Source organism: Nestor notabilis, unplaced genomic scaffold, assembly GCF_000696875.1.
Source record: "Nestor notabilis isolate BGI_N333 unplaced genomic scaffold, ASM69687v1 scaffold19635, whole genome shotgun sequence".
Lineage (NCBI taxonomy): Eukaryota > Metazoa > Chordata > Aves > Psittaciformes > Psittacidae > Nestor > Nestor notabilis.
In genome coordinates, this window is record NW_009929079.1 from 16,729 (window position 1) to 44,270 (window position 27,542).

The following is a 27,542-nucleotide window of genomic DNA, read 5'->3' on the forward strand; positions in this document are numbered from 1 at the left end:
GGGAACACGTTTTAGTAAACATTTTCTATTAGAAACTTTATGATTTCCATCTTCTACTTCCTTGTCCTGTTTGAATGGGAATTTATGGGCAAGAATGAAAATGTGGAAATTAACAATCCAGGAACGAAAGGCAGAGAAAGCAGTGTACCACTGAACTTGGCATCTCAGGGACAGGAATTGCAGAGTTTCCATGCTACAGACCATCTAGACCATCAGATCTAAGCACCCTTCCTAGGATCTATTGACTACAAGAATTTCTAGGCAAGTAGTGACAAAAACCACCTTCAAAACACATACACAGTTAATTTCAAATGAAGTAACTGATTTTAAAACACTGGTAATCCCAAGCAAACAATTTTTACTTTTTGAGAACTTCTTGTGTATTATAAAAAAAGATACAGAGGAAACAACAATTCTTCATGACACTCATCTAAACATTAAAACCTATTTACTTCTGCTGAACAGAGATTCATATATATCTTGCCTTCTGTATACCCTGCTCACCCCAACATATATACAGTTCATGAAGGACGACAATATTGGTATTACCGTGAGGGTATCTGGTATGTCATCATAACAGTGTCATCCGTGTTTGCCATCAAAAGCCATATAGGATCCTGAAGGACATACTTAATGAAGTGCTCACTTTCATCTATTTCTGCCTTCATCTTGGTTTTATGATGATTTTCTGAGGAATCAATACTCCCAAAGTACTTGCTGGTATGACTAGTTTCACTACTACCTTTAAAAAGAAATTTAAGCTTTCATTATAAATTGTCAAGTACATAAACTATTTGAATGCTTTTCAAAATAGAAAAGATTAAAAAGAACTGAAAATCTAAGTACAACCACTACTTAATTTCTTTTTTTCTTTTTTTTTGAACAGAGGGAACTTCTACGCGTAGGTAACTGCATCATTATTTTTAAAACTCAAATTCTCAAGCTAAGTCTCCATTAAATTTCAGCAGAATAATTAGCTTCAACTAAAAATCTGAACTGAAACATGAAAGAGTACAGTATTTTCATTATTCTGTCATACCTACAGATCATCTTAACAGCTATTTTACACACACTTAAAAAAGGTTCCATGCTGTAAATCAATAGCAATTAATAGCAAAACTTACATATTATGTAATAAAAAGAAATCAAGAATAAACTATGCAATGCGGATTAAAGACAATAAAGATTTTTACATAAAGCACTTTATGTTCAAGTGGTGTTTGCAATACTTGACACTCCAACTTCTCTAAAAATCACAGAATCATAGAATCCCAGACTGGTTTGTGTCGGAAGAGACCTTAAAGCTCATCCAGTTCCAAGCCCCTGCCAGAGGCAGGGACAACTTCCACTGGACCAGGTTGCTCCAAGCCCCAGCCTAAGCCCAGCTCTCTCAGCCTGTCTCAATGGCAGAGGTGCTCCAGCCCTCACAGCATCTCTGTGGCTTCCTCTGGACTCACTCCAACAGCTCCATGTCCCTGTTGTGTTGTTGCCCCAGGGCTGGACCCAGGACTGCAGGGGGGGTCTCACCAGAGCACAGTAGAGGGGGAGAATCCCCTCCCCTCAACCTGCTGGTCACTCTAAGACCTGCTGGTCAAAATGCTGAGAGTATTCACTGCCAGTGTTACCTGTTCTGCTCCCTGACATGCCACAGCCATTGGATCCAGACCCCAGAGACTCAGCAGCTGCAGATACAGCACTCCCTGAAGAAGCTGAACCAGTGCCTGAACATGCATCTTCTTGAAGTAAAATGTCAAGCAGGACACTAGACATGGAGAGTTCATCGCTATTTTGAGCATCCATTGGAGATTCAGCCTAGTGTTAAGAAGGAGGGGGGGAAAGAAAGCTAAAAAAAACCAAACCCAAAACCAAAACACGAGGCTGTTCCATTACTAGACATTTTCATTTAGTATTAATCCATTTCACTTTATATTCTACCATGTTTATGCAGTTACTCAAAGAAATGCAACCAACACCAACAACATATGCCAAGACCAACTAGGAACAACAAGGTAAACTGACAGACACAGAGCGGTTGTTCAGTAAGATTGAGATTTTAAGTCTATTTCTCTTAAAAATATACATATATATTTATATACATATATAGAATAGTTAGGAAGCAAGGAAGGCATTTGTTATGCAGTTTTTATAGCCCTTACTGTCCTAGACAAGTCAGATTTTACCTAAGCCATCTAAGACATACTAGCAGTTGCTCCTATTATAATCTACCTCAAGATTTGTATCAACAGTCCATTATCGTTACTAATCTTAATGCATGATGAAAAAGAAGGTGTAACCAGATGCAAGCTTGTTTGGCAAGATAATTTATTTTTATGATTTTAAGGGAAAGACTATTAACTACACTTATTTCTAACAAATAAGCAAAACAACACTGCAATTCAGTTTGAAGATTAAGTATTAGAAATGAAGGTTGACAGAACTTATCAAAGCACATAATAATGGAAAGAACTAGCTTTATCCTTAACACAGTCCTGAACAAATGCCCATTTTCCAGTAAGTGATGAGGAAGTTACAGGAAGTCTTATTTTGCAGGTTTTTAAATAGGAACTAACAGTTTGAGGAAATTCAGAAGAATTTGCCAGCAAAATTGTTACTATTAAGTTTTGTTACCGAGCTTCTTTTAATCCAGCAGAGGCATCTCAGAGCATGCTGCAAGTTACAGACTGTCACAGATGCACTGTTATACCACAGCACAAGTCAGAAGTCCTTTTAGAGATAAGATTTCAGAGATGTTATGTTGCATGCAGAATACATCAGTCCAAACATGGCACTGCATGCATATATCCCTTAAAATTTCCCCTTAGTGGCATCATGTAATTACAGAGTGTGACACATTTTTCACTGTATCAAGTTTGGAAGTTTCTCTAGATGAACATAGATACAACAAAATCAGTTTTTCCTCTATTCTCCCTTCGTTTGTCCCACTTAAGAGTCAATATCAACAATATTGATTAAATAATCTGGAAACTAACCAGGGAGAAAATTTAACAATGCTTTTTACCAATTACTTACACTAGAACTCAGACAAGCCTTAAAGTAAAAGCCACCCCTTCCGATGCCTGTTTTCCTTTTATCAGCAGTGAACCCAACTTCTGCTTTGTAACTGCACCATTAGATGCAGAGACCAGTTACAAACCACAGCACAAGAAAAGCAGGAGGAAGGAGCCAGTCTAAAAGGTTAAGGTTGCAACTCCCTCCCTTCAGTGACTTAACAGGTGCAAAGAGGTAAATGTCTTAAGTGTTTTCTTTAGAAAACATTAACATTAGTCTATATATTTCTGTCATAGAAACCCTTATGTACATATTACTCCATCTGAAGTTTTTGTAAAGTTATTTGTTAAACTGATTCACCAAGTTTGAACGAGACAGGAAAATAAAAAATTTTAAAATCTTAAGTTACCAAATAGCTCAGCATAGTTTTAGTGCACAAAATAAAACACAAATAAGGTTATGATCTGCAAGTAATAACTAATACTACCTTTGATTGGTTGCTTGTTTGTAAATAAAGATGTGATCTTATTTTGAATAGTATCAGCTTCTTTTCACTTACAGATTTTTTTGCCCCCTCCAGACAAATTCACGAGCCCAAAACTTCTTGCTAAAAAATTATGTGATCATATTATTTTAAATCTACTTCAGTGCCTTCTAATGGGCTTATACAAACTGTTTCAGGATCCATTTCCAAGCTTTGTAGTGTAATTTGAGAACAACAACAACAAAATGGTTTTAATTTTTAAAAGTTAAGACTATGTCAATGATTAGATTTCATGTTCTGTTCAGTGTGCTGAAATTCGAGTTTACTAACTAACTGTGAGTCCACCTCCTGGCATTATATTGACTGATTACTGCCTGCTATTATAAAATACATCCCACAAGTGAAAGGATTGACATTAATGTAACAGAGACAGGAAAATGGGCGAAGAAACCCATTTCAGGCACCTCTACATATTAACAGCTTCACATATGTACAAGAACGTGAAGACTTAATTTAATAACCCATAAACCATCAGCATACTTACTGGTAAGGATCCCTTTCCACTACAGTTATCAGTTGGCATGATTTTGCCTATGGCTCCTTCCTCACTTAAAGCTCCATGTAAACCTGCAGGAGCTCCACTTTCAGCAGTTTTTGTGGTTTCTTCTAGCTGTAGAAGGTTCAGAGGAGAACTGCACCTTGACTGGAACAGAGGTGGTGAAGCCTGGTCTTGAGGACCCACAGACTGTGGAGTGCAGGAACGGGATGGCTCATTTCGTGGCTCTGTGACAGGAGCCTTTTCACTCTCTGCTGGTGGATTATAATGGAATGGCTGTGTTGGGAAAAATGCTTGTTGTGGGAAAGGGCTGGGTGTAGCAAATGGTGGCTGTGTTGGAAATACTGTCTGTGAAGAGAAAGCGGAATGGGCAGGGAAGTTGGGTTGGCTGTGGTAAAGTGTCTGAGGTAAGTTATTGTTCATCTCTGGGTAGACATAGTTGGGGAGCACAAGAGCTACGACGGGCGTCATGAGGGGTGCAGAGAACTGGGATGGTTGCGTAGGGCAAGTATTTCCAGAGTCTGGCAACTGATTAAGACCAGAGAGTGAAGTCTCAGGAGCTGGTGGCACAGTCCCTGCTGCTGGAAAAACAGGAAGTGGATATGCAGGCATAACAGTGGGAAATGACATTGCTGAATAGCTCGCTTGTGAAGTGTCTGATGGTGACCAAGCAGTAGTATTTAAGCCTTGAAGGGGGAACCGATGGGGGAATTTAGTTCCAGAGGTTGTACTGTCAGAAGACTCCTGTGGTTTAATGCGCTTTGATTTCCTGTTCTTTCCACTTTTCTTCCAAGTCTGATCAATTCCGGAAGTGCCACTTCTTTGTCCACGGCCACCTGCAAAAAAACCCCCCATAATCAGGAAGGATCCTATTTGCAATGTGTTGGATCCCCCTCACATTGTCATTTCTAGAAGATGCTCAGAACTGTAGTTCTGGACTTAGCCTACCCAAATGGAAGTGTCTGTGAAGCGGTCAGGTTCACTTTTACCTCTAGCACACGAGCCGAGCTAACTGGGCAATGAAAACCACGCTGACACACCATGGAAGAAGAAAGCAGCAGTGGATCCATTCAGGCTCAGATGTGTGTCACCCAAACAGCACAAAGGTGCAAAACAGTGGCTGCCAGAGGGGCAAACTTCTAATTACTCCAGCAATTACAATGAAATCAATATGGGACTCCATTGTAAGCATTTTTAGAGACTTAAGGTCACGCAGATCTGTAATTGAAGAATTGAAGGGAAAAAAGACAGAAGGAGAGAAAGTACACAAACTGCCTGCCTGAGGGGAAAGAAAAGCATGCTACTTTTACAGCCTTATTTCAGCAGAAGCCTGCACCAACCGACTCTTCCCTAGGTGAAGGCTGTCACATCACCTGATTACAGACATGAGGAAATCCATAAAATACCTTCTGCCACTAAAAGCTGTTCTAACTTTTAGTTTGTCTAAAGCTTATTTGAATAGGCTGAAAGTTTCTCAAGCATGAAGAACTCAAGGGACCTAACGTGTTCAAGAATAGGTTTTCTTAATCAAGGACTTGCCTAACTATTTAAATAAAAAATGAGAGATAAGAACCTGCAAAAAAATGCTTAGCAGTGTCTGACTGCTATTCAAAGTCAAGTCAGGACTGAAATGGGAACAAAGTCAGATCAGTATCAAGCACTTCTGAAAATGCCATCCAGAGCTCCTGGTCCTAACAAGCAAAACAATTTCACTATTACAGCTAGCCTGTACCATTTCCATGCCACTGATCACATTATTAAAAGGCAACCAAACAATTATTGGATTGTTTCACCAATTGTACAGGAGTGGAATGTGGGAAACTGGATATACAGCAAAGGGGCTGAAAACAAAACCAAGAGCCTGAAAAAAAAGACAGAAACACAAGAAAATAAAGGTAATACAGGCATAGGTGCAATAAACAAACATGCTAAAGCATGTTTTTTTTGTCCCTTGAAAGTAGATGCATGACAGTAATAGTATAGCTAACAGATAAAAATCAAAACATTAGTTACCAAAGTGTCAGTTATTACATTAAAAGCAATATTTCGGTCTCAGTCTTCAAGCAAGACTTACCAGCAAGAATTTAAAAATAGCATGCAACTGTCACTATTCACAGTGCCCCCACTGTGCACCTAAAAATGGAAATGCCCTCTCAACAGGATTTGCTTCCTATATAACTACAGGTTTTATCATGGAAACCACATTGCCATACCCCGTTCACCAGGTCGTCCTTTTGGTTTATCATGTAAGTAGTAGTTGCAGTGGGATTGGAATATATTAAATCTCTTGATTTCTTTAAATTTATTCAAGAAGCTCTGCTCCTCTTTTTGTGTATGCACTGCAAGGACTTCCTTCGTAAGTCCCAGCTTTTTAAATTGCTCCTTTTCTTGATTTACATGCGCAGAGGTGGATGGAGGGGCAAGAAGCTGGCCATCTACGACTTCTGCTCCACTTGGACCATCTTCTATCATTTCTATAGAAATAAGGGGGGAAAAACAAACTAAGATGAAGTAATAAAAGCTCTGTATATGCATTTTTAAGCTACTGCAATTCTGAAACTATTTTGCTGCAAGCTTAAGACACAAATTCTCTCCCTATTTATTCCATTTCCATAGGAACATTTCAGCAGTAAGAAAATCTAAGTCACAAGCACATACTATCTGTTCACAAGCCTGAACTTTAAACTTGCTAGCAATCATTGTTTTGAAGAAACCGAATTAGTAAAAATCATACCTAATTCAGGTTGTGTTTTTTTATCTCCAACGTGAACAATGGTGCTACTGTAGCTGCACTGACTTGTGAGAGACACAACACTTTCAGGCTTGCCAGGTAAAGCCAAAGATGTTAAGTGAGCACCAACCACTGGGGGACCATTTGATTTACCAGATGCCTTCAACACAGCAGGATCTATTAAAAGAAATAAAGACGTAGTTGTTGCAATGAATTAGCTGCCAGGTTCTTCAGCTTGTTGTTCTTGTAAGTCCAACTGTGGAACCTACTTCCTACACTTGATACCCATTCAAGTCCTAAAATGCAAACCCTGCTGCATTTTGTACAGTATAAAATAAGCTTTTGCATCTACAATCCAGATATTCAATCTTCTATTTTGATTGTAGGGAAGATTTTCGTGATAAAAGTTAGGATACCAACATCTAATGTTAAGGTAAATGGCTACGAGGTCATGCCTAAGGTACACTTGTTACTTCACTGCAGAATAATGACATCTGACTGGCTGCTTACAAAAATCATTCAGGAAAAAGCTGTGACATAGATACCTCCCAAAGGCTGTATAGCAGCTGGTTTTTGTTCATGAACTCCAGAATTCAGTGATGCAACACTTGACGAAGGTTCGCATTTTCTCTTTGCTGTGCCAGGCACGTTACAACTTTCCAAGTACCTAAAATACAATGATTTAACAATATTAGATATGCAAGTCTTAAGTCTAGAGGTCAAGAGTCATTTACACACTGTTTGCTTACCTGATGACACTGTCCAAACAGCTAATCTGCTGGTAAGAATATACAGGTTGTTCTTTCCAAGCCAACTCTTCAGTAGTCACATTTTTAGGAGCAGCTGTTACTGCAGCATCCTTGCCCACTACATCTTTCACCTGACTACCAGGAACATTTTGTTTTTCTGCAAAAAGAGATTTTGCCCTTATGCAATTATGACATTAAATCCTTACAAATTCCCCCAAAAGCCACAGTGAAAGTTCTCATTTATACGTATTTCTTAACAGGCTTTACAGCGGTTAACCTGTGACAAGTAGAGGCTTGTGCACTAACAGAGCTAACATGAGCTACATTTGAGGTACCTCAAAACAACAGCTTTAGGACACACCTTAACGGTGGTTATACCATTATCAGACATGTACCATATACACCACATTCAGACACACCTGAACATATTTTTCTGAAGACAGTGAAGAGACACAGGATGATATATTTTTAATTGATTAAAATTCTGTATTTACGCATTGACTTGAACTAAACTAGAGAAACTCTACTGTCATATTATACAAGGCACCAGTGCAATAAACTAATACTTAATTACCTTGCTAATACCTTACCTGGAAAAGGCTCTCTCTTATATTCAAGTTTTGCTTTATTGTCAGTGAAAATATGCTGTCCTTTATTCTTGACCTTACGGGCATCTTGACAAACCTCCTGAAAGCAGGTCATTAAAAAGAGTTCTTAGAAAATTCTGACATAAAACATCATGCATAATGCATCCTTGGTAGACAAAATGTAACCCCAGTTAATCTCTATCTTACAACTAGTCTGATCACAGGAGAAATCACAATGTATAGAATTTTATTGTACAGCAGCAGGATTTTGGAAGAAAAGAAATTTAATGTATGGGGTTTGTACACAATTACTGTGAATTTAAAGATATAAAGATATATTGCAATTAAGACTGCAGAAAAAAGTAAACACTGCAGAAAAAAGTAAACACTGCATCACTTGGTAAACTAAACATTGCTGCTGAGACTGAACTTTCTGTGCTAGAAGTTTAACCAAGCGCTGACAAGATGTTATAGAACACTGCTATAAAAGTCTTCACTATCTGTGGATATAGTGAGGGAAAGAGAGGTATCTATTTTCCTCAAAACCAGTATCTCCTTAAACATTACTCTTCTGCATAGCTCTGAAATGTAATAACATATCTGTTAAAAAAAGATACCCAGAGAATTCCTCTGCTTAAGCCACTGGTGTTTAAGGACTGAAGGGCGGCAAAGTGACCACCTTGGCAAAAGCAGTCTGCCACTGCTTATCACAGAAGCAGAAATATTGGCTTTAAGCCATATAATCAAGTGAAGGAAAATTCTGGCTTTCAGAATTAAATACAACTCAGTGATCTACAGCAAATTTGGGAAGAACAATAGGAAAGCCAAAGCGACTAGAGATGTTAATGTTGATGCAGTCAAAGAACTGCACCTTTTAAGTACCTTACTATCTGATTCTATGAAATAGTTCTGTTAAGTATAGGCATAAATTTAACTCTGCTGTTTTGCTCAGACTAGGGGAATTTTAAAAGTTGCATTTTATGATCAACTTGGTGTGGCAATGGCCCAACCTATGGTAAAGTTTTAAGTTCAAAAACAAGACTTCTATTCCATTCAATTTCTTCCATTCCATATTATTTAGTGCATTTTTCCAACATGAAAAGTGGTCAACATCAAGCTATCACTTGGTTATGCAGGTATTACTGCATTTCTTAGTTTCATTTATTAGACAGTTCATTATATTAATTAGGTATTATTACTGCATATCTTAGTTTCATTTGGGAAAGTAGTAATAACAGACTTCCCTTCCCAAAAAAACCTGCTTTCAAACATTCAGCTGGTTTTTCCAGAAACACAGCATATTACATCTAGACATTAGAATTAGGTAACACACTGTACAGGTTTAAGTTCTTTATACACACCCACTTTCACACCAGTAACTGTACTTCAGTACCCTGAGACTTGATCTACACCAGAAATGTTTATTCCCCTTGGGCAGAAAGTTTTCTTCCAAGTTAAACAAAAAAGATAACTTTTTTTCATACTTCCATCCCTAATTTGAAACAGTTATGCTAAAAGTAAAAAACCCCACTTTTACTGTAATGTAAGTGCCACTTATTTGAATAAGAAAAATCAAACCTACTGGTTTATCCTTATGAGTCTCTTCATTATTATTTCCTGTGCTGTCACTGGAAGATGCCACACTCATTAAGTGCTCATGTGAACCGTTGCTACCTAGACTTCCATAGCCACTGGATCCACTGTTGTGTACAGGCTGTTAACAACATAAAATATATATAGAGAGACACACCCACCCACACCTCCGTACACGAGCTTGACAAAACCAACATTGTTACCAGTAATTCCATGTGAGGAAAAAATGATTTATTTTAGATTTGGGGGTCTTTTTGTGGTTTTTTTGTTTTTTCTTGTGTATTTGTTTGTTTTGGGTTGGTTTGTTTTTTTTTCTTTGGGGGGGGGTGTGTTTGTGAGGACTCCATAGCTCCATGAAACCCTTAAAATACCAACTGGAGCTTTAATATACTTTAGTAAGTCTTGTCTGGTAATCATGAGTGTAAGTAACTTCCAGGATTCTAGCCAGAAATTCCAGTACAGTAGCAGACAGCTAAACAAACGTCACACAGACAAATGCCCTTTCTTCAGAGGGAAATGAAAACAGTAACATTAAAGCACACGCTGTACCTGCAATAACAGCCGATATATTTGCTCAGTGATTTCTTGAACACTGGGATGAAGGATTCTATCCTCTGTATAGTTGGGAGCAGCAAAGACATCTTCATTTAAGGGACCCCTGCATAAACCAAACATATCCCAGCTCATTACAAATACAAGTACTTCAATCACAGAGACCACAACTTCAAATTACCATCTATATATATAAGAAACAGAATCTGATGCTTATTCCATTGCATCTATAACCTTTCATTCTAATACCCTTCCTCCCTTTAAGAATCACTTTCCTCTTCTGAAGCAACTCTTGAAAGTATTGACAGAATTTGCAGAACTTTTTCTTTTTAAAATGGTTACTGTATCACAAACCCAAAGTTAAAAAGGAAGCAACTTGTATGCGTGATTCCACCCCATTTCCTGAAAATCCCCTATATGTTTCTAAAGGATCACTACGTAAACCCAAGGGGAAGGAAAATAAGATTAAAAAACCTTAAAGCCCCAGCAGTTTGTTGACTTACGTCCTAACTTTGTGTCTTCCAATAATAAATGAAACTTTTCGACTCCAAGGGTTGATGAAACTGGACCAGCTTGTGTCCATGGTTATATAGTCTCCATTTCTAGTGCAAAACCTGATTGGTGAATAGTCAAAAGGCTGTCCTCCATACTGAAGTACTGTAATGAAGGATTCCAAAAGAAATTTCAGATTTAATATTGGCACAGTTCTACTTAATGATTCATATATTTACAATGAATTGCAAAGGAGGAAGATGTTATTTGAAGGAAAAAATACCAGATAGGTCTATACATTTAAAAATTCTGGGCTATAAGAATAAGCAGCCCTTCAAACTTAGGGGGCTATGTCAAGAAAATCACCTTCAGAACACACCAAGCTAAAGATGACTGAAGAAACAGCTTTACACTTCCGAAGTTTAACTAATCAACATTGCCAGAACAGCTCTTATTTTCTAATCTATGAAATAAGATAGACTATAATTTTAAGCATGACAACTTCTATCACTACATTCTCAAGAAAATTTTCTTTATAAATATCCATTTACAGTCAATTTGTGTACAGCAGACACATGCTTCATATCATACAAAATTGAGTGTTTCGCATTTTCATCTATTTGCATTAAGCATGAAGCTGTAAAGAACTCAGTGTTTACTTGCAAAAATACAATCATAGCAGCAATTAGTTTTCATCTCCTACTTGCTGAGGTCTTTGTAGCCATTATTTTGAAAGGTTTAGACTAAAAATTCTGCCACAGTAAGGGATTACATACTTTTTTTGTGAATTGCCAGCATTAAGGGTCTGTCATTTGGGTGAAGATGCACCAAGACTGGCGTTCCTATTAAGTCCTGAGGTAGGTATCCCAACAGAGGTACTGCTCTGGGTAAAGAAAAACAAAGAAAAAAAAAATCAAATGGAATAAATGTATATTTAATCTTTAAGATGCTTCTATTTTAAGTTCTCTTTACTCTTTTTCCTATAAAGGGAATGAATAATTTTCAGTTTAAATTGGTAAAATAGTAGCGCCAACTTAGTAACAGTAGTACTCTTTGAACAAGGGAGGTTTAGTTTGTTTGTGGGAGAGGTTTTTTTCATAACATTACAAAACAATGTGATCAGACCAAACGAAGGAGTCTGCTACAGCAGTTCAGTCTTTCCTACTCTGCCTAGCTCTAGAGGATAAGTACCCCAATTTTAAAAGAGCATTAATAAAGTTCAACCTCATAAAGCTCTCATGAAGGTAAACAGAATTCCAATCTATGGGCTGAAAGCCAAGGCTAAGGATCACAGGACTGTTACAGCTTAACTAGCAACAAGGTAGTTTTCTTGAGTCCTAAGTCAGCTTTCTTGCAGGCAGGTTGAGAGTCCAACTTGAGCTACAAGGAAGCAAACTTTAATAGAGAATTAGAAGTACTCCTGCATATTATCAATGGTCAATTATAATGATGTGAAGGTCTAATTTATGTGATTAAATAATTTTCATCAGTCATTCAAACCATTTATATGAAGAAGAAAGATGTTCATAAAACATCTGTTTGCACCTTACTCTGAAAGCTAACCACCAAAACCACACTTTAGAACAAAGATTATGGATTAAGTCAGTACTACTCAGTAATGCTTGAGAAGTTGCTAGATGCCAACAAGTAATCTTGTAAACTCTAAACACTGTCTACCTTTTCCCCAGTCCAGTCACTGACAAAGGCCCAGCAGCTGTGTTAGGTTACAACTCAAAAGCATTACAGGACAAAGGCCTTATATGTTGCACTTTCAATAACCCACCGGAACAAGATCAGTTCCCCAAAACGTTAAACATACCCTTCCAGCAAAGAAGCCGAGATATTCAGGGGGAAAATGAGGATATAGCAACTAATGCCTTATTATGGAAGCTATTAGTTAAATAATGACTCTTAAAAGCTTGTGGATCACCTAAAACAACAATTTGACAAAGCTGAAACTAGCATGAATTTGACATTGTTAAAATGATATGTCATTTAATATACCGCCAAGTTCAAAACATGTAAGAAAAGTTGTGCCACTAGAGGAGTTTAAAATATCAATCAACTCTGAATGACTTCAGTTAGGACTTCACCAACAAACTCTGTAAGAAGCAAACAAAGTTTTGTTCAGCACTGTTCCTATTCTTTGCCACCTGCTTGATGAAAGCCTGGCAAACTCTGCCTTTGTTTGCAACAGAACACTTACCCTACAAAGGATCAAATTTTAAACTAATATTTATTAGCCTGAATATAAAAAACGATGAAAATTCAGTCACTTCTGTGGGGAAAAAGAACACCCTACATTTTTAAATGCATATGGAAATCACTGGATGAGTCAGTGATGTAGAATACAAGACCCATGAGTACCGACTGAGTTGGGTTCACTTGTCCCAGGAAAGAGGAGACTAAGGGATGATCCAGGAGCTTCCCACAACTACTGGAAAGAAGAGTTTCAAAGATGGATTTAAATTATCTTGCTGGTGGCACACAATAAAACCATGGGCAATAGCCCCAGACTGCAGCCTGGAAAGCTTACACTGGATGTTAAGAAAAGTTTTTTAACTGAGTAGTGCAACATAGGAACAGTTTCCCATACAGATTAGGTAATCCTTGGAGGTTTCCAAGCATTACTGAGGCAAGGTCTCAGCTGACCTAACCTTTAACTGGGCAACAGTTTCATTTCAAGCAAAAGAACAGAACAGAGACCTCCAGCAGTCCCTTCCAACCAGCATTCCTGTGGTTGCATAATGTGGCATTTGAGAGTAGTTAATTTATTATCTACTAGATGCAGCATCTCAGCATCATTATGCTTCCTCATAATGAGCAATTAAAAATAATTCAGAGTATAGGTAATAAACTCAATTTATGACTGCAAATGCACATATGGCATAAGAATTGCTGATGAGGGCAGGCAGCAAGTTCAGTTTATGTTTTATAGCATGTTTAAATGATATTTAAAGTGTCAAAACAACATGAATAAAAAGACTTCCCATATTCCTATTACAAGTTAAACAGGAAACTGCTTTAAATTAATTTACTACGATCAGTCCACTGTCAACTATACAGAACTCCTTATACACATCAAGTATCAAAGACATTTAAAAGACATATATAGGAATGACCAGTTTAATTTCAGGAAAACATTTATTTTTGCTTAACATATTCTGTGCAGAGATGCATTTGCAAATAAGCATTTTTCCAACCCATGAGCACGTACTTATTACAGAATTAACTTTATTTTATGCAACTCAGGCAACAGTTTCAGTGTTATATTATGAACAAATCTAACTCAACAGCAGGTGTTCAGTCATATATTTAAATATTAAAATCTGGTTTCTTTAAAAATCTATTGTTTTGTGTATTTCACATAACCCTGGAGAGCTCATGAATACTAAACTGCATATGCATATCTTGGTAAACATTTATCTGGCTGCCAATGCTCTCAGGAGTTAAAAAATTAAAAAGCAAAATCAACTACAGAGAAATAAATGAAGCAAAGTCCTAATATGAGACCAATAGGTAATTGACCCTCACTGTCAGTGTTCAAAAATGGTATTTAAAAATAGGTGGTAAGACCAGACTAACAGGAAAGAAGTTTCCATAGTAGCCATCAAGAAGGGATTTACTGTGTTTGCTCCACTGAAGCCCAAGTATAAGGGCAAAGCTCTCTATTGAGTTATCTTGCCACTTCTGTTAAGTGAGTACTGGAAAAAAATGAGCTGGGGGTGCATGGAGGAAGGGAAGGTTTACATTGTGCCATTAGCCCATTTGAAAATAGACATCCACCCTGCAAAGTCACAGTTGGCTTGGAGCATGTGTGGGAATGAGGGAGAGAGAAAAGAATGTGAAGAGGACAAAACTACACTGGGCTAGTTCTTTTGCCAACTTAAGCTGTTTAGAGAGGCTGTATAAATCACCCCATGGAAAAACTGTTTGTCAGCATTGCACTGGCTTCTATACTGCAGGAACTGTTCACACTAAGCCACACTGACCGTGCTCGTTAGCCAAAAATAGCTGTACCTTAAAGTCCAAACTTAGCCTCACTGATCAGCCATTGGAGATTACTATAGAAGACAAAAATAGCTACCTTTTCCAATTCTTGCTTAATAAAAACCATGCCCGCTGCAGCAATACTGATGTGCCTGACCTCCCTGCAGATAAATTGGCTCAGAAGTCAGAGTAATCTTTTTTACCTTATTGACTGCAGCTTAGCCAAACTTTCTAATAACCTCCTTTCTCCCAACCTCTCGCTTTTGCTGCAGCTATAGATTTTGCCAAGAACACATTTCTTCAGAAACGAGAAGATTCTCCCCCAAAAGATACCACAGAAATCCCAAACTGTCCATTCTACCACTACTCTGTCTGCAGGCATCCTTCCCATCTAGACCTACAAAGAAAATGTTAGCATTTTTAAAATGCTTAAAAACAAGCAGAGTAGGGGAATCTCAGAAGTCAGATGCTACCATTGCAGCCAACTTAGTTTTCACTAAGGAGAAGAAAAATCAAAATAAAATCTCACATACAGCACAATAGAAATGATCATGAAGAAAATCTCAAGTAAAACAAGGGAAGAGGAAGAGAAACAAAGGGAAAAGGAAGATAAAGAAAGGGAAGAGACAGATTGGGTTTTCAACTCAGGAACAACTGAATTCTTATCAAGTCTTCAAACACTACAATATTCCGTACACCTCTGTCCTTAAAAGCTTGTTGAGATGATTGTCTCCTCCTCAGACAATAGATTCCTAACTCTGAAGGAATATCTTCTGTCCTTTTCATAAACCTCATTTCTGTCACCTAGACATCCTTTGAAAGGCTCCAGTCAAAAGCAATCCAGAAGACTAAAGGAAAGCTTGCTTTACACCTTAGTTCCTGAGCCTCTCTGTATGCCTAATAATCACAGGCAGCATATTTGGTTCTACTCCAAAATGTGAATACTTACCTCCCCTGATGTGTGAATAACCACCTCCCCTGATTGTAAAAGCAATCAGCTTCAGCCAGCAGAATTTGAGCAGGTTTTGCATACAGACAACAGCAAGAACTATGAAAACTGTAGTTTGATCTGAGAACACAGAATACCTTTTTTTTTTATATATATGAAATTTTTATTTAAGACCTGATAATTCATTTGAAAGACACCTCTAGTTGTAGCTGGGGCAGCAGAAAGTAACAGCAGTGTATTGTTTATTATTATTAATTGGATCAAACTCTAAAAAGAACAAACTAGAAGTGTCATACGGGTAATGACTGTTAGCATGGGAACTTTCCTGACCATGGGTTTCATTCACTGAATTTATGTCCCAGATGGAAGGACAATGGAACAAGTCGTTAGCTGGCAAAAAGTTTTCCACTTAAATACCACAGAGTAACATGTTCTCATGCTTAGTGAAAATCTAAGATCTACTTCTCTGGGTTAAGCACTCTTCAGTAGTCACAGTTTTTTAACCCCACACAGACATCTTAATTAAATCCAAAAAATACCTGTAAAGATGCTGGATAACTTGCTTATTGGTAAATGGAAAAAGAGTATTTTTTTAAAGTTACCTTTCATCTACATCCTGGAACAAACAGGTCGGGGTGTGTGTAGTTGTAAAAATTCTTTTGTCAGGAGGAATTCTGGGTGCTGAGAGAAAAATAAAAGCAGATTAACAAGTAGGGTTTCTTTTTTCATATATAAAATACATCAAGCTACATATTTCTATTAAATACTGAATAAAGTATACAAGCCAGTCTAAAAGCATATAGGAAAGCAGCTTGTTAGTTCACCACCTCTCAGCTAGGGCAGAGAACAGAACCAATTATCTTTCACTTTAATAAAACTTGAGATCACTGAGAATAACTCATACAGTTGGCTTTCTTAGGCTGAAATTCAATTGCGGTAATTCCTGTAGCAGAACACAGAACAATTCTTACTATCAGGAAACCAAACTAGTCTTTGTGCATTCAAAGGATTACCTTCATAACCAGAATGTACTTTTTCTGCAAGCAACACACAGCAAAGCTGCTCCTCTGCTATTTCAGGATCTTGCACTTTGATAAGGTAAGGAGTCATCCGAAATGGGTGATAGCATATCTCATTTTCACGCTCCTTTCCTGCACTAATAATTAAACAGAGTTCGTTATTTCAACAGATTCATGTTATGCTAAACAAAGTTTTAATTTATCTATTGTAATTCTCCCATGACACAAGGACTGCATGATAGCTCCTAAAATAGCACTCAAGCTCTTAACTTCCTGACTTTTTTTTTTGGTAGACGAGAAGCTAACTCTGATGGCATCCTTTGCATACCAACTGCCATAAAGTATACACTGTCCTCTCTACTACCTGAAAGAAAAAGATCAACAACTGTTCTAAGTGGAAATTTGATGGAATAATAAAAACCCACCTCCTGTGATAGACTTATTTTGTTGATCCAATAATCCTAGATCTGTGATATTATACCCTTCAGAGGGATGAATCTGTGCTTATATTTTATAAAGACTGCTATATCCCCTCAGTTAACTTAAAGACCTTTTACTCAATATTTATCCCAACTGAAAAAGAATGAAGACTCAAACATTCTTACTCATAACAACAGTTGTTTACTTAAGAATCTAAAGCATAATAATGAAAACTACAACTATTTACACAGTGACAAGTTTATAACAGCAGAACTTCATAAAACCAAAGCTTCTGGAACCAATGTTAGTTGGACAAAGAATAAAGTCTGCAAAAACACCAGCAGTACTTTTACAGTACATCCAATCCAATGCTCTGGAGCGGTGCATTGTCTCTTAACTTGTTTGAAGTTCACTCACACCTTAATGATAAGCATTTATTTACTTTACCAGAAGTAATTAAGTGATAGAATCCACAGTTTTTGGTTTTGGAAACGGATCTACATATTTTTATTTTTTTTTTTTTTTGAAATGCTGCTAGAGAGGCAGTAAGCAGCAAAAAATGAAATTGTACAAAAACGTGAACACGGAGTAAGTTGCCAGCGTTTTCTAAATAAAAGCAACTAAAGGGTAGTGAGGACAGGAGAGGAAGGAAGAAAAGCAAACCCAAAGTAACTTTATCATCTAGTAAGTGTTATCATCTAGTAACTGCAAGAGAGACAAATTACTCTCATCTATCTTTCTCTACGGGACACCCAAGATAAATTTCAGATTAGACATTAGTCTTCTAGAATGAAAGAGCCTCTGTAGCAGAACACCTCTACTAACATTGAGTTCCCACAGCAGTAAGAGATACCCTATCAGCTTGCTTTCTAGTACTGACGTCAATATTCAAACTGATTAACTTCTAAAACACAACTTCCTGAAATCATGTTGCAGTTTTCCCTGTAGCTTTGAGAAGTTAATCAACTAGAGGACATATGTATGTTTTGCCTTATGTTCACATTATGGAAATGTAAGAAACTTACATAAAATACAAATCTTACAAAAGCCAAATACTTTCGTAACGCACAGTTTCATAACATAACACTAAGCTTTATAATATTGTCATCTTACCTGATGCGACAGAAAAAAGATTTCTCTTCCATGCAATCCTGGGTGGAAGACTCTAGAAATAATAAACATTTCATAAAAAGTTACAAATTACTATGAGGTTCTGATATTTAAAACAAGAATTTTTCCTTAAGTGATACAGACTGAATTCTTCAAAAAGTTTATGTTCCCTGAAGTCTCTGTATCTATCTGTTAAATAATGTACTTTGTAAGCAACTAAATCAAAACACCATTCAGATTGAGGCTGGTGTGTGAACCAGAGCTGTCTGCTTACGTTTTCGGCAAAAGGCTTAATATCTAAACAGTTCTCCAGTTTCAGCTGTTCACTCTTACCAACTTTTTCACTGTACTTTATAGCATCGACCAAAAATGCATGATTATCTGGGACTCCCAATTTTGACCTTTTTCCTAAATAGGCACCAGGACAGACAGATCATCAAATCCACTTACCACTCTCTACCCCACAAATAAAGTATTTTTCACAAAGGCTTCCTCTGACCTTTTAAGCCTACTACCCTCCCTTTCAGACTGATTTTTCAAGGCAAGCTCTGGTCTTTTAAAAGGTCTTAGTGTGGAATACTTTCGGTATTATATTCTATGGCAGCTGACACATGGGACAGTGTGCACAATTCCACCTACTACAGTTTTGAAATTTCAAGCTATACAAAAACATAATACAACTACAGAAAACATTTAAAAAAGAATTTGCATAACTGAATACTATCTGTAATTAGGATCGCATGGCCAGAATTCACCATTGACCCTAAGCCAGAGGGTCCCTTTCGATCTGCTTTATGTATGTATTACTTAGTTTATAATTCACTGCTAACTGTTTTTTCTGATTAAATACGGTTCACACACTGACTTCACTTAATGGATGTAGTATACAATGGATTAGAATTTCAAACATTTAGAGCAGACCTTTAATTTCAAGTGTTTGGTTAAAATAGCTGGCAGCCATTTTAACCAAACTCTTAACAGCTGTAGCTATACTAGTAAAACAATCCTCTCACATCTAGTGCCCTAGGACATGGGACCCTTTACCATTAGCATTTTTCTAAGGCTAAAATAATAGAGAAATTACTACAGTCTGTGAATGCACAGTGATGGTAGCTGAAGAACATCTTTGTACACTGTAATTAAGATGTCCAATATTCAGATCACTGCCATTTTAAAAGGAAGGAGGCAGAGTATTATATCCCTTGTATTTGAAGAAAAGAAATTTTAAAGAAAACCTGCGATCATTTGATTGCTAATTAGAAAGCAAACCCACTATCCAGCATGAATACCTACTTTGTTCTTATTCATCGTTTGGATGAAAGGAGCATAAGAACCAATAAACAATGACATTCAAAAGACTTTTAGCCAACAGACCAGTCTTGCTGATTAATAAAAGTGTGTTATACATTTAGTATTGTTAAGAGATGTTCTCATAAAGTATCTGTCTTATACCCTCAAAAAGTGATGGAGAAGGATGCAGGGACTGTAGCGATAGGACAAGGGGAAATAAGCTTAAACTTAAAAAGGGGAAGTTCAGGTTAGATATAAGAAAGAAGTTCTTCCCTGTGAGGGCAGTGAAGCGCTGGAACAGGTTGCCCAAAGAAGTGGTAAATTCTCCATCCCTGGCAGTGTTCAAGGCCAGGCTGGACAGAGCCTTGGGCAACATGGTCTGGGGTAAAGCATCGCTGCCCATGGCAGGGGGTTGGAACTGGATTATCTTAAGGTCCTTTCCAACCCAAACCATTCTATGATTCTGTGATTATAAATCTGTTCAAGTATTGGCATTTGCACAACAAAGGTGATCAGAGAAATATCTGCTGTTGAGACCACTCACCAGCTCTATTGCAAATATTCCACGATGGCAATCTGTATGGGGTAGTAGAAGTATAGAACACGCTGACATCCTGAGGCGCCAAGAATTCCACAAATTTGGCATTTTTAAAATAACCCCTCTTACAGCGGAGAATAGAAGCAGCTTGATCCGAGATGTACAAAATTTTCCCAGTAATCAGAGAAACAGCTACAGCAAACATATCCTAAATCCCAAAAATATATCAAATTAGACAGTTTAAAATATTTGTCGATCAAGTATGTATTTATTAGAAAAATACTTAAGATAAAAAAAAGCATTAATAAGTTAAAAAATTAAGGAAATAGTGTTAAACCACATCTGTTGAGGGAGCAATAAAATTAATCTGCTTATGAAGTAGACACAGAACATACGCTTTTTGAACTAGGCAATATTTCACTAGCATCATAACGGGTTACAAACCCCAAATATGTCTCCCTAAAGTGTTATGATGTAGAATGAATCTACAAATTAAGAACTAAAGAGTCTCCAACTATAAAACTGCACATTCACCTTGTGCATGTCACAGGCATATTTTTTACATTTATGAAATCAAACTGTTTTGTGAAAGGCTGTTTCTGATTGTCCATCGCTGCAAAGTGGAAAAAAAAAAGTGCTCATGCCACTTGATAAAATAACGAGTAGCCAGGTGGCGGAAAAAACAAAACAAGACAAAGTCCCACACAACCACACACACGCTCCACTTGAATCATTTCGCAGTGTTTCTCTTCTCGACACAAGAAGAGCTTCCTGCGTCATAACCATTAGTGCCCTATCTGCCAACACTACACACAAACTCAAGAGCTGTCATCAGGACACCGGTTTCACAACTCAGATGCTTTAGATCAATCTAGCAATGATAATCTGGCTCAAGTCTGAAGTTGCACTTTGGACTTCCTATTTATTTTACCTTGTGGGCAACCTTTACTATTCATAGATATAACAAAACGCACCTATCTAAAGCTAGGGAACATCCCCCATCATGCCATTTCTTTATCTGTTTCAGAATTTCATACACAAAGGCAGAGGCTTCCCTGAAACAATGGCAAGTGGAAAATAAATAATTACTAAAAAACCATTCAGACTATCATTTTACTGCTAAAAACTATGTTGATCGTCATAGCACAGACAGGACAAAAAGCATAGATCAAGGTGCTATTGGCAAAGTCTGCAAAGGCTCAGAGTTCCCAGAAGGCAAGAGCTACCTTCTTCAGCTCATTGGCCTAGCTACCAACTCTGACCTTGTAAAAAGATGACATGCCTCAGAATTCCAGTTCTAGAAAACATATTCAGTACACGCTATAGACTTGTGTCACCATACTCACCGCATTTTTCATGATGTATTCTGAGGTTATAGTCTCAACTTCTTCCACTGTGTAAGATGACACATTGAGTCCAGCAGGCTGGGATTCATTAATCATCAACAGTTGGTAATACTCCTCATTGGCTACATGAGAACATGAACAACTTGTATTGAGATTTTAAAATCTTATCAATAAACATCCAGTCTGGAAGTGTTACAGCCCCAGAATCTTTTTTTGGCATAAGCCAAAACGGTTGGGAAATCTAGGTACTATTCCAAGTAAGTTTTGCCTTAGTGGAGCTTTCTCATCAGTAACCCAAATAAATTTACCCATGTTAATACACCCATATGTGCATGACCATATATTTTGGTCTGTGAAAGTTCAAATAGTATGAGCTTGTAAGTTGTTTTCAAGTTAATTTTCTAAACTGAGCAAAATACCAAGCATCTAGAAAGCTGCTCTAACTCCCAAAGGAATGCTAGTTATAAGAGTCAACAAATGGGAACACCAGGAAAACATCTGTGTAGAGAGGTTTTCAAACATAATTAACTTAGCTTTACAGCAGCCGTATTTAAATTCCTATTTTAAATATTTAGTTTTATCCAGGTTGTTATTATCTGGGAAGTATCACACTTGATTACCTTTAACTTGTTTAATGCTTTTAAGGGCGTATTTCAATGTCGTTAGGACACTCGATTTGCCTTTAATTCTCTTTTCAGAAGGAAGGTGAGCTTTCAGCTCTTGTAATGTTTTCAGCAATTCCTTTTGTGTTTTGGCTTTAGTGGACTGCTCACTACTGTAAAATTAAAGAAAACAATAAAATGTCATTTGAATGCTTGAAGAGGTACACCACCCTCACAGAAGCCCAAATCTGCTGACACTTGTCATATACCTAAATTTGTTGATAGTCACATTAAATTTTCCAGTAACTTGTTTTAACATTCAGACTTAAAATAACTCTTAAATTAGCTAGATGAATTAAAAATGAAAGATTTACCACCGTCTGAAGTCCTATGGTAAAACGCACTCTGTATGTGCCACAGTACCTACACCCAAACACAGATAATTTAATTTTTCTTAGTTTTCTTTTTTTAGTGCTATTTTCCTTATTTCATTTCAAACTCATAGAAATGTTCATGGACTTCAAAGGAGAGAAGCAGAAGGTCTGTTCAAGTCTCCACCTCCTGTTCTCATAAGAAAGGTCCCTGAAAAGGGAATGGCAGTGGGAGAGCATCAACTTAACAAAACAAATGGAAAAATCCTTCGAACAATGTATTCCAGTTAGGCATGGCAATATATTAAAAAAAGATAAAGAAACTTGACTAAAATATACAGGGCAAAGAATCAGGAGGCTGGAGAGAGCAATTGAATTCACATTTCTTAGGTGCATGTTTGGAAGTGCTGTCTCAATGCAGAAGGCCAAACTACAGAGATGATCAGTTCCAATATCAGAATTTTCCCAACTTCCTTCATATTCTGATCTCTCTCCATTATTAAGAGATGCTGACAAAATCAAAAAGGAAGAGAAAAGGAGCTGAGGGAAGGCAAAGGGAGGATGACAAAGATGGCAGGTGGATAGGAAGCAGTTAAAAGGAAAAAAAAAAAAATCACTTTGACTTTCTCATTTTAATCCATTTTAAAAGCTAATCAGTCTCAATTATCAGGAAAATTCTAGAGCTTTTCTTAAACCTTTGTGAAAACAAATTCTTTGCCAGCAAAAGGAAGGTCTTTCTTACCACCTGTTTGTCACGGCTGGAACCATTTAACAAGTTACTCTAAGAAACCCTGTGGAAACAATAGTCTTGGCAACTGCACTGCAAGTCCTCAAAGTGGCTTCAGCTCCCAGGTAATTTTCAAGAGGATTTCTGACCACTTTTCTGGAAAGTTTGATAAAGTTCTTCAGGTACATCAATCACCTGACTAAAAAAAGCTTGGCGAGTGACAAAGAGCTTGGAGAGCTGGCTGGTACTAGAGAATACACATTGTTTTTGCTTACATCGCAACGTACTATGAGAAACCTAGCATTCATTTAATCAGTGGTCATTTTGTACTGGCAAATAATAGTAAAGGGTAAGACAAAAGCGTATAGTACTCCCTTGGGGAAACATTGTGTTCGTGTCTTGTATTAAAATGACATCTACAATGTGGCTTGACAGTTTGGACCGATGCAATCAAACAGGTCCTTGTTAATAGGAGAACCCTCTACACTGGCAGTAGAGAGGGAAAAGATTATGAAACGACTGAACATACTGCTGGTTTTGTGCTCTCCAAGTGTGCTTCAGGAGTGTGGTCAGACTTTCTTTTATAAGAAAAGAAACCTTTTCAAATTAGCCTACAGCAGCAGCAAATAGAGAGGACAGGCCTCCTTGGACAGCAAGTTATACAACTCAAAAATGTTTTATCAAAGATCAGTAGTGTCAGGCACAGTAGCCAACCAGAGGGAAGGCAAGACTTGCAGAGGACAGAATAAGCAAGTTCTGTAAAGCAAAACGGGAAGCTCCTATTTTTATGTGGACAGTGAACTGAAGAAGTACCTACAGATATTAGCTTAAGTAGTTGGTTGGTGCCAGTATCTAATCCAAAGCCTTTGAATCAAAGACTAAACCTAAAGCTTATCAGCCTATTTTAGTCTTCTCTTTATAGATCATTCTCTAGATATCCTCAGTCTCCCATTCCCAAAAGATGATCAGATTCTGCTCTGTAACCCCCTAACACTGTGCCTGACAGCTGGGGAAAACACTGCACCATCTAGAGTATTATTTATTTCTGAGCAGAAAGCTATTAATGAAATTTAAAACAAAGAGGCATCAGAAAAACTAGTAAGTAACCCACCCAAAATCTTGCCATGAAGAAACTGGAATCAATAGCAAAGGAAGATTAAGAAATGTCTGTGGTTCACACTGTTTTTCATACTAAGCAGTGTGAACTCTAGAATACAATTTCCAATTGAAAATACAGCATGGAACAAGATCTCCAGATGTCTGCAGGGCAGGCAGAGAAACTAAGTTCATCAAGCACCAAATGGTGCAAAGGGGTAATTTCAGTTTACCACTTCTCTGGGAACTGCACCAGATAGAAACACTTTCAGGTAGGCACATGTACATAGAAGTCTTAACATCAGTATGTTATAGATAGCTAGATATCCTTGCCCTACTCAGGATCAGGTTTTGGTCTTTTGATCAGGAGCTGACTTAAAAAGCCCAACAAGTACAGTAGGGCTCTCTGAAGTGTTCAGATTTGAGCCTTCAATGCCACCCGGTTTCTCAAGGCTATCAGGGCCAGAGGCAGAGTTCACACAGAGGGATTCCTGTAGCTGTTGTTGGTTTGTCCTTACAGACTTGAGGCTTGAATCCTGGCAAACGGAACGCAGGAGAGGCAGGTGATACGGCTGCTGGGCATCAGAACACATCCAACTCACTGCATGAATTCTGACTGTCCCCAGGCAAGGGCTTCAGACTGAATTCTGATTAGCAGAAGAAAAGCTTCAAAAACACCCACTAGAGTTGAAGCAATATTCAAAGTGAACCATAAAAATAAAATTTCAGAGTTAAGCTACCAAATCAAAACAAAGTAAGATGACTTGAAAGGTGCACAACTTGCCTGGAACAGCAACAAAAAGCTCTAATTCAACCAAGTGGTTAATAGGACATGCTAGAAGGACAGGAAGAGAATCAAGGATAGGACAGGATTTCTTGTGTAGTCCTCCAGGTTCAGCCAAGACAAAAAAGCAAAACACAATACTATTTTGTTTTCAGCATTTAGCATTACATATGTGCAAATTACTGAAAAATAGATGCACATTAATTTACCTGCATCCACTGCTAGACTGATTGTGTTCAGAGTTTGCAATCATCAGACTAAATGCATTTGAGCTTGAACTAGAGTAAAAAAAGAAAAATTAGTATTAGTAAACCTAACCATGAACTTTTAGTTCATTATAGCTTTACATTTTCCTCTATTAATGACTACGTAGAATAAAAATTAAAAAAAAAAAAAAAAAACACACATTAAAAACTTCTGCTTAAAGCAACAACTGGAAACTACAGATGGTTTACATTTGTCTAAGAAGGTTGTTCTTACTGTAGCTTTGCTCTGCACACTAAGCTATTTAGAAGATGAAAATAGCACAGTTGCATCCTTACACATAAGAACAGACTGACACTTTTTGATATACAATTCTAGAAATGTAAAAGAAAAATCTATAAATAAGGCCAATTAAACACAAAATGATGAGAAGATTCAAATCAATCTGGCCCTGAACACTAGAGACCTTATCTTTATAAATTATAACACAGTACACAATTTACACGATTCAAAAGCAGAAGTTAACTAAAACACTCAGCTTCAATCTGAAGATATACTTTATACTGTAGTTATTATTCTGAAGTTAGATTCAAATTGAAAAACCTTTAGTGACAAAAATAAAGTGAAATTTATTTCATATCAGCTACTACCTTTTATGACAGTCTGAAGATTCCATAAGCATTGCTGAATCTTTCCCATTTTCATCAGATTCATGGCCATGAGAATCATGACCACTTGAGTAGTTTTCATTTGTGTCATTTCCACTGAAGTCATTTCCACTGGATCCACTGCTCATTTCAATATCTTCCTGAAGAACTTCATGCGAGTGCTCAGGCTTTGTCTGAATTTCTGAATCTTCAGCAATCATTTGGCTATGGTTATTTGCAAGTCCAGAATAATCACTCATTTTCTGCTGCTCTTTTAAAGAGAATGACGAAGAAACGTTTTCACTGATACCAGGTTTCTGCTCTGGGTTCTGCTCCTCAGTGCTAGAGTAGAACCCCCTGAACTTGATAGAGTCCATGGGACACTCATTAGAAACACTGCCAAGCTCAACAGCAAATCAAGTCATATTCAGAATTTTCTCTCTGTACCAACGGCATTTGGAAGTGACCCACAAATCTGAGAAGGAAGGGAAGGAAGAAAAAAACCAACATTTTCTTTGTTTGCTGACAAACTGGAATTCTCACTGACTGATGAAATCAAAAGTGGTACGTGATATTCACAGTTAGTATATTCAGCATTTGCACAGTGAAAAGTTTAAGTTAAACACAATTTCAAATCCTAATGACGTTTTATTGTAGAAAAGGTATTTTTTTTTTTTTTAGTAAAAGCCCACCCAAAAAGAGGAAGTGGAACAAACATGAAAAACTCCTTCAAAGTTTAAATATTCACTTGTTTTCTATTCTCCTACTTAATACTGGTTAATTTTACTGCCTGGATTTGGCCAGTAACTATTATTATTGTGAGTGAAACCACTCCCTTCGTTGCCAGTTTACGCTGATAAACAAAAAGATTCTATTCACACATCAGAGGATTGCTTACTTGGTTTGGAGGTTGGCTGGGTTTGGGGGGGGGGGGGTTTGGTTTTTTTTTTTTTTTTTTTTTCATAGCTTTGTTTTTTTTTTTTAGGATCAGTTGGTTTTTTTTTTTTTATTTATTTCATAGCCTTGTTTTTTTCTTTTAGGATCAGTTCTGTCATTTTGACCAATTCTTCATGTATGTCTGTGAAAGAGCCTCATAGGTAGGTAGACTAGTCAGGGAAACTAAGTAAGCAAACCCACCTATTTATCAACAATAGAAATCCTGCAAATAAGGCTGAGAACTTTATCTACTGATTACCACCACCTGGGCGGAGTGGGATGTATATAATAAAAAACCCTCTGCATTGTTTAGAAGAGTAAGCATAAAACTAAACAAATTAAAATCCCTACTTTTAAAGCCAATTCTAATGCACCAGACTCAAAACCAGATTGTATACTGAAATGACTTAGGAACAGATTAATATTGAAGAGCCAAAGAAGTACTAGAAAGCAATTCAACTTTATGAATAAAATAAAGATACGTAATCTGACTCATTTCCTCATCTATGTCAGCAACCCACAGAGATAACAATACTGCAAAACCATGAACTGAGATACTCTGAACAATTTCATTCAGCATCAGGAAAAAAAGGGTTGTGTTTAAAACAACAGAACCATGTTTGTTCCTTCCTCTTTGTTCCTTAAAATATTCAATATTACAATTATTAACTAATAAACCTGACTGGAATAACAAAGTCAATGAAGAAATCTGCAACTAAGTTATGCTAATATTAACTGCAGCAGCTCCCTTTTAAACACAC

At 37.2% G+C, this 27,542-nt stretch overlaps 1 protein-coding gene across 1 annotated transcript in view; it reads right to left on the reverse strand.

The window, feature by feature from the left end:
* PER2 (period circadian clock 2) overlaps positions 1-26,222 on the reverse strand; it is a 29,084-nt gene extending 2,862 nt beyond the window's left edge. Inside the window, exons 1-20 of the mRNA XM_010014827.1 lie at positions 25,849-26,222; positions 25,204-25,272; positions 22,036-22,190; positions 21,416-21,537; positions 20,076-20,277; positions 18,245-18,296; positions 16,706-16,848; positions 16,295-16,373; positions 11,530-11,636; positions 10,765-10,918; positions 10,259-10,367; positions 9,699-9,830; positions 8,120-8,213; positions 7,530-7,686; positions 7,326-7,447; positions 6,784-6,957; positions 6,263-6,523; positions 4,038-4,885; positions 1,626-1,812; positions 550-742 (exon numbers count right to left, since the gene is read on the reverse strand). Of these exons, the coding sequence (XP_010013129.1) occupies positions 550-742; positions 1,626-1,812; positions 4,038-4,885; positions 6,263-6,523; positions 6,784-6,957; positions 7,326-7,447; positions 7,530-7,686; positions 8,120-8,213; positions 9,699-9,830; positions 10,259-10,367; positions 10,765-10,918; positions 11,530-11,636; positions 16,295-16,373; positions 16,706-16,848; positions 18,245-18,296; positions 20,076-20,277; positions 21,416-21,537; positions 22,036-22,190; positions 25,204-25,272; positions 25,849-26,222 (3,734 nt within the window). The remainder of the gene's footprint in view (positions 1-549; positions 743-1,625; positions 1,813-4,037; positions 4,886-6,262; positions 6,524-6,783; positions 6,958-7,325; positions 7,448-7,529; positions 7,687-8,119; positions 8,214-9,698; positions 9,831-10,258; positions 10,368-10,764; positions 10,919-11,529; positions 11,637-16,294; positions 16,374-16,705; positions 16,849-18,244; positions 18,297-20,075; positions 20,278-21,415; positions 21,538-22,035; positions 22,191-25,203; positions 25,273-25,848) is intronic.
* Between the last annotated feature and the right edge of the window lie 1,320 nt (positions 26,223-27,542).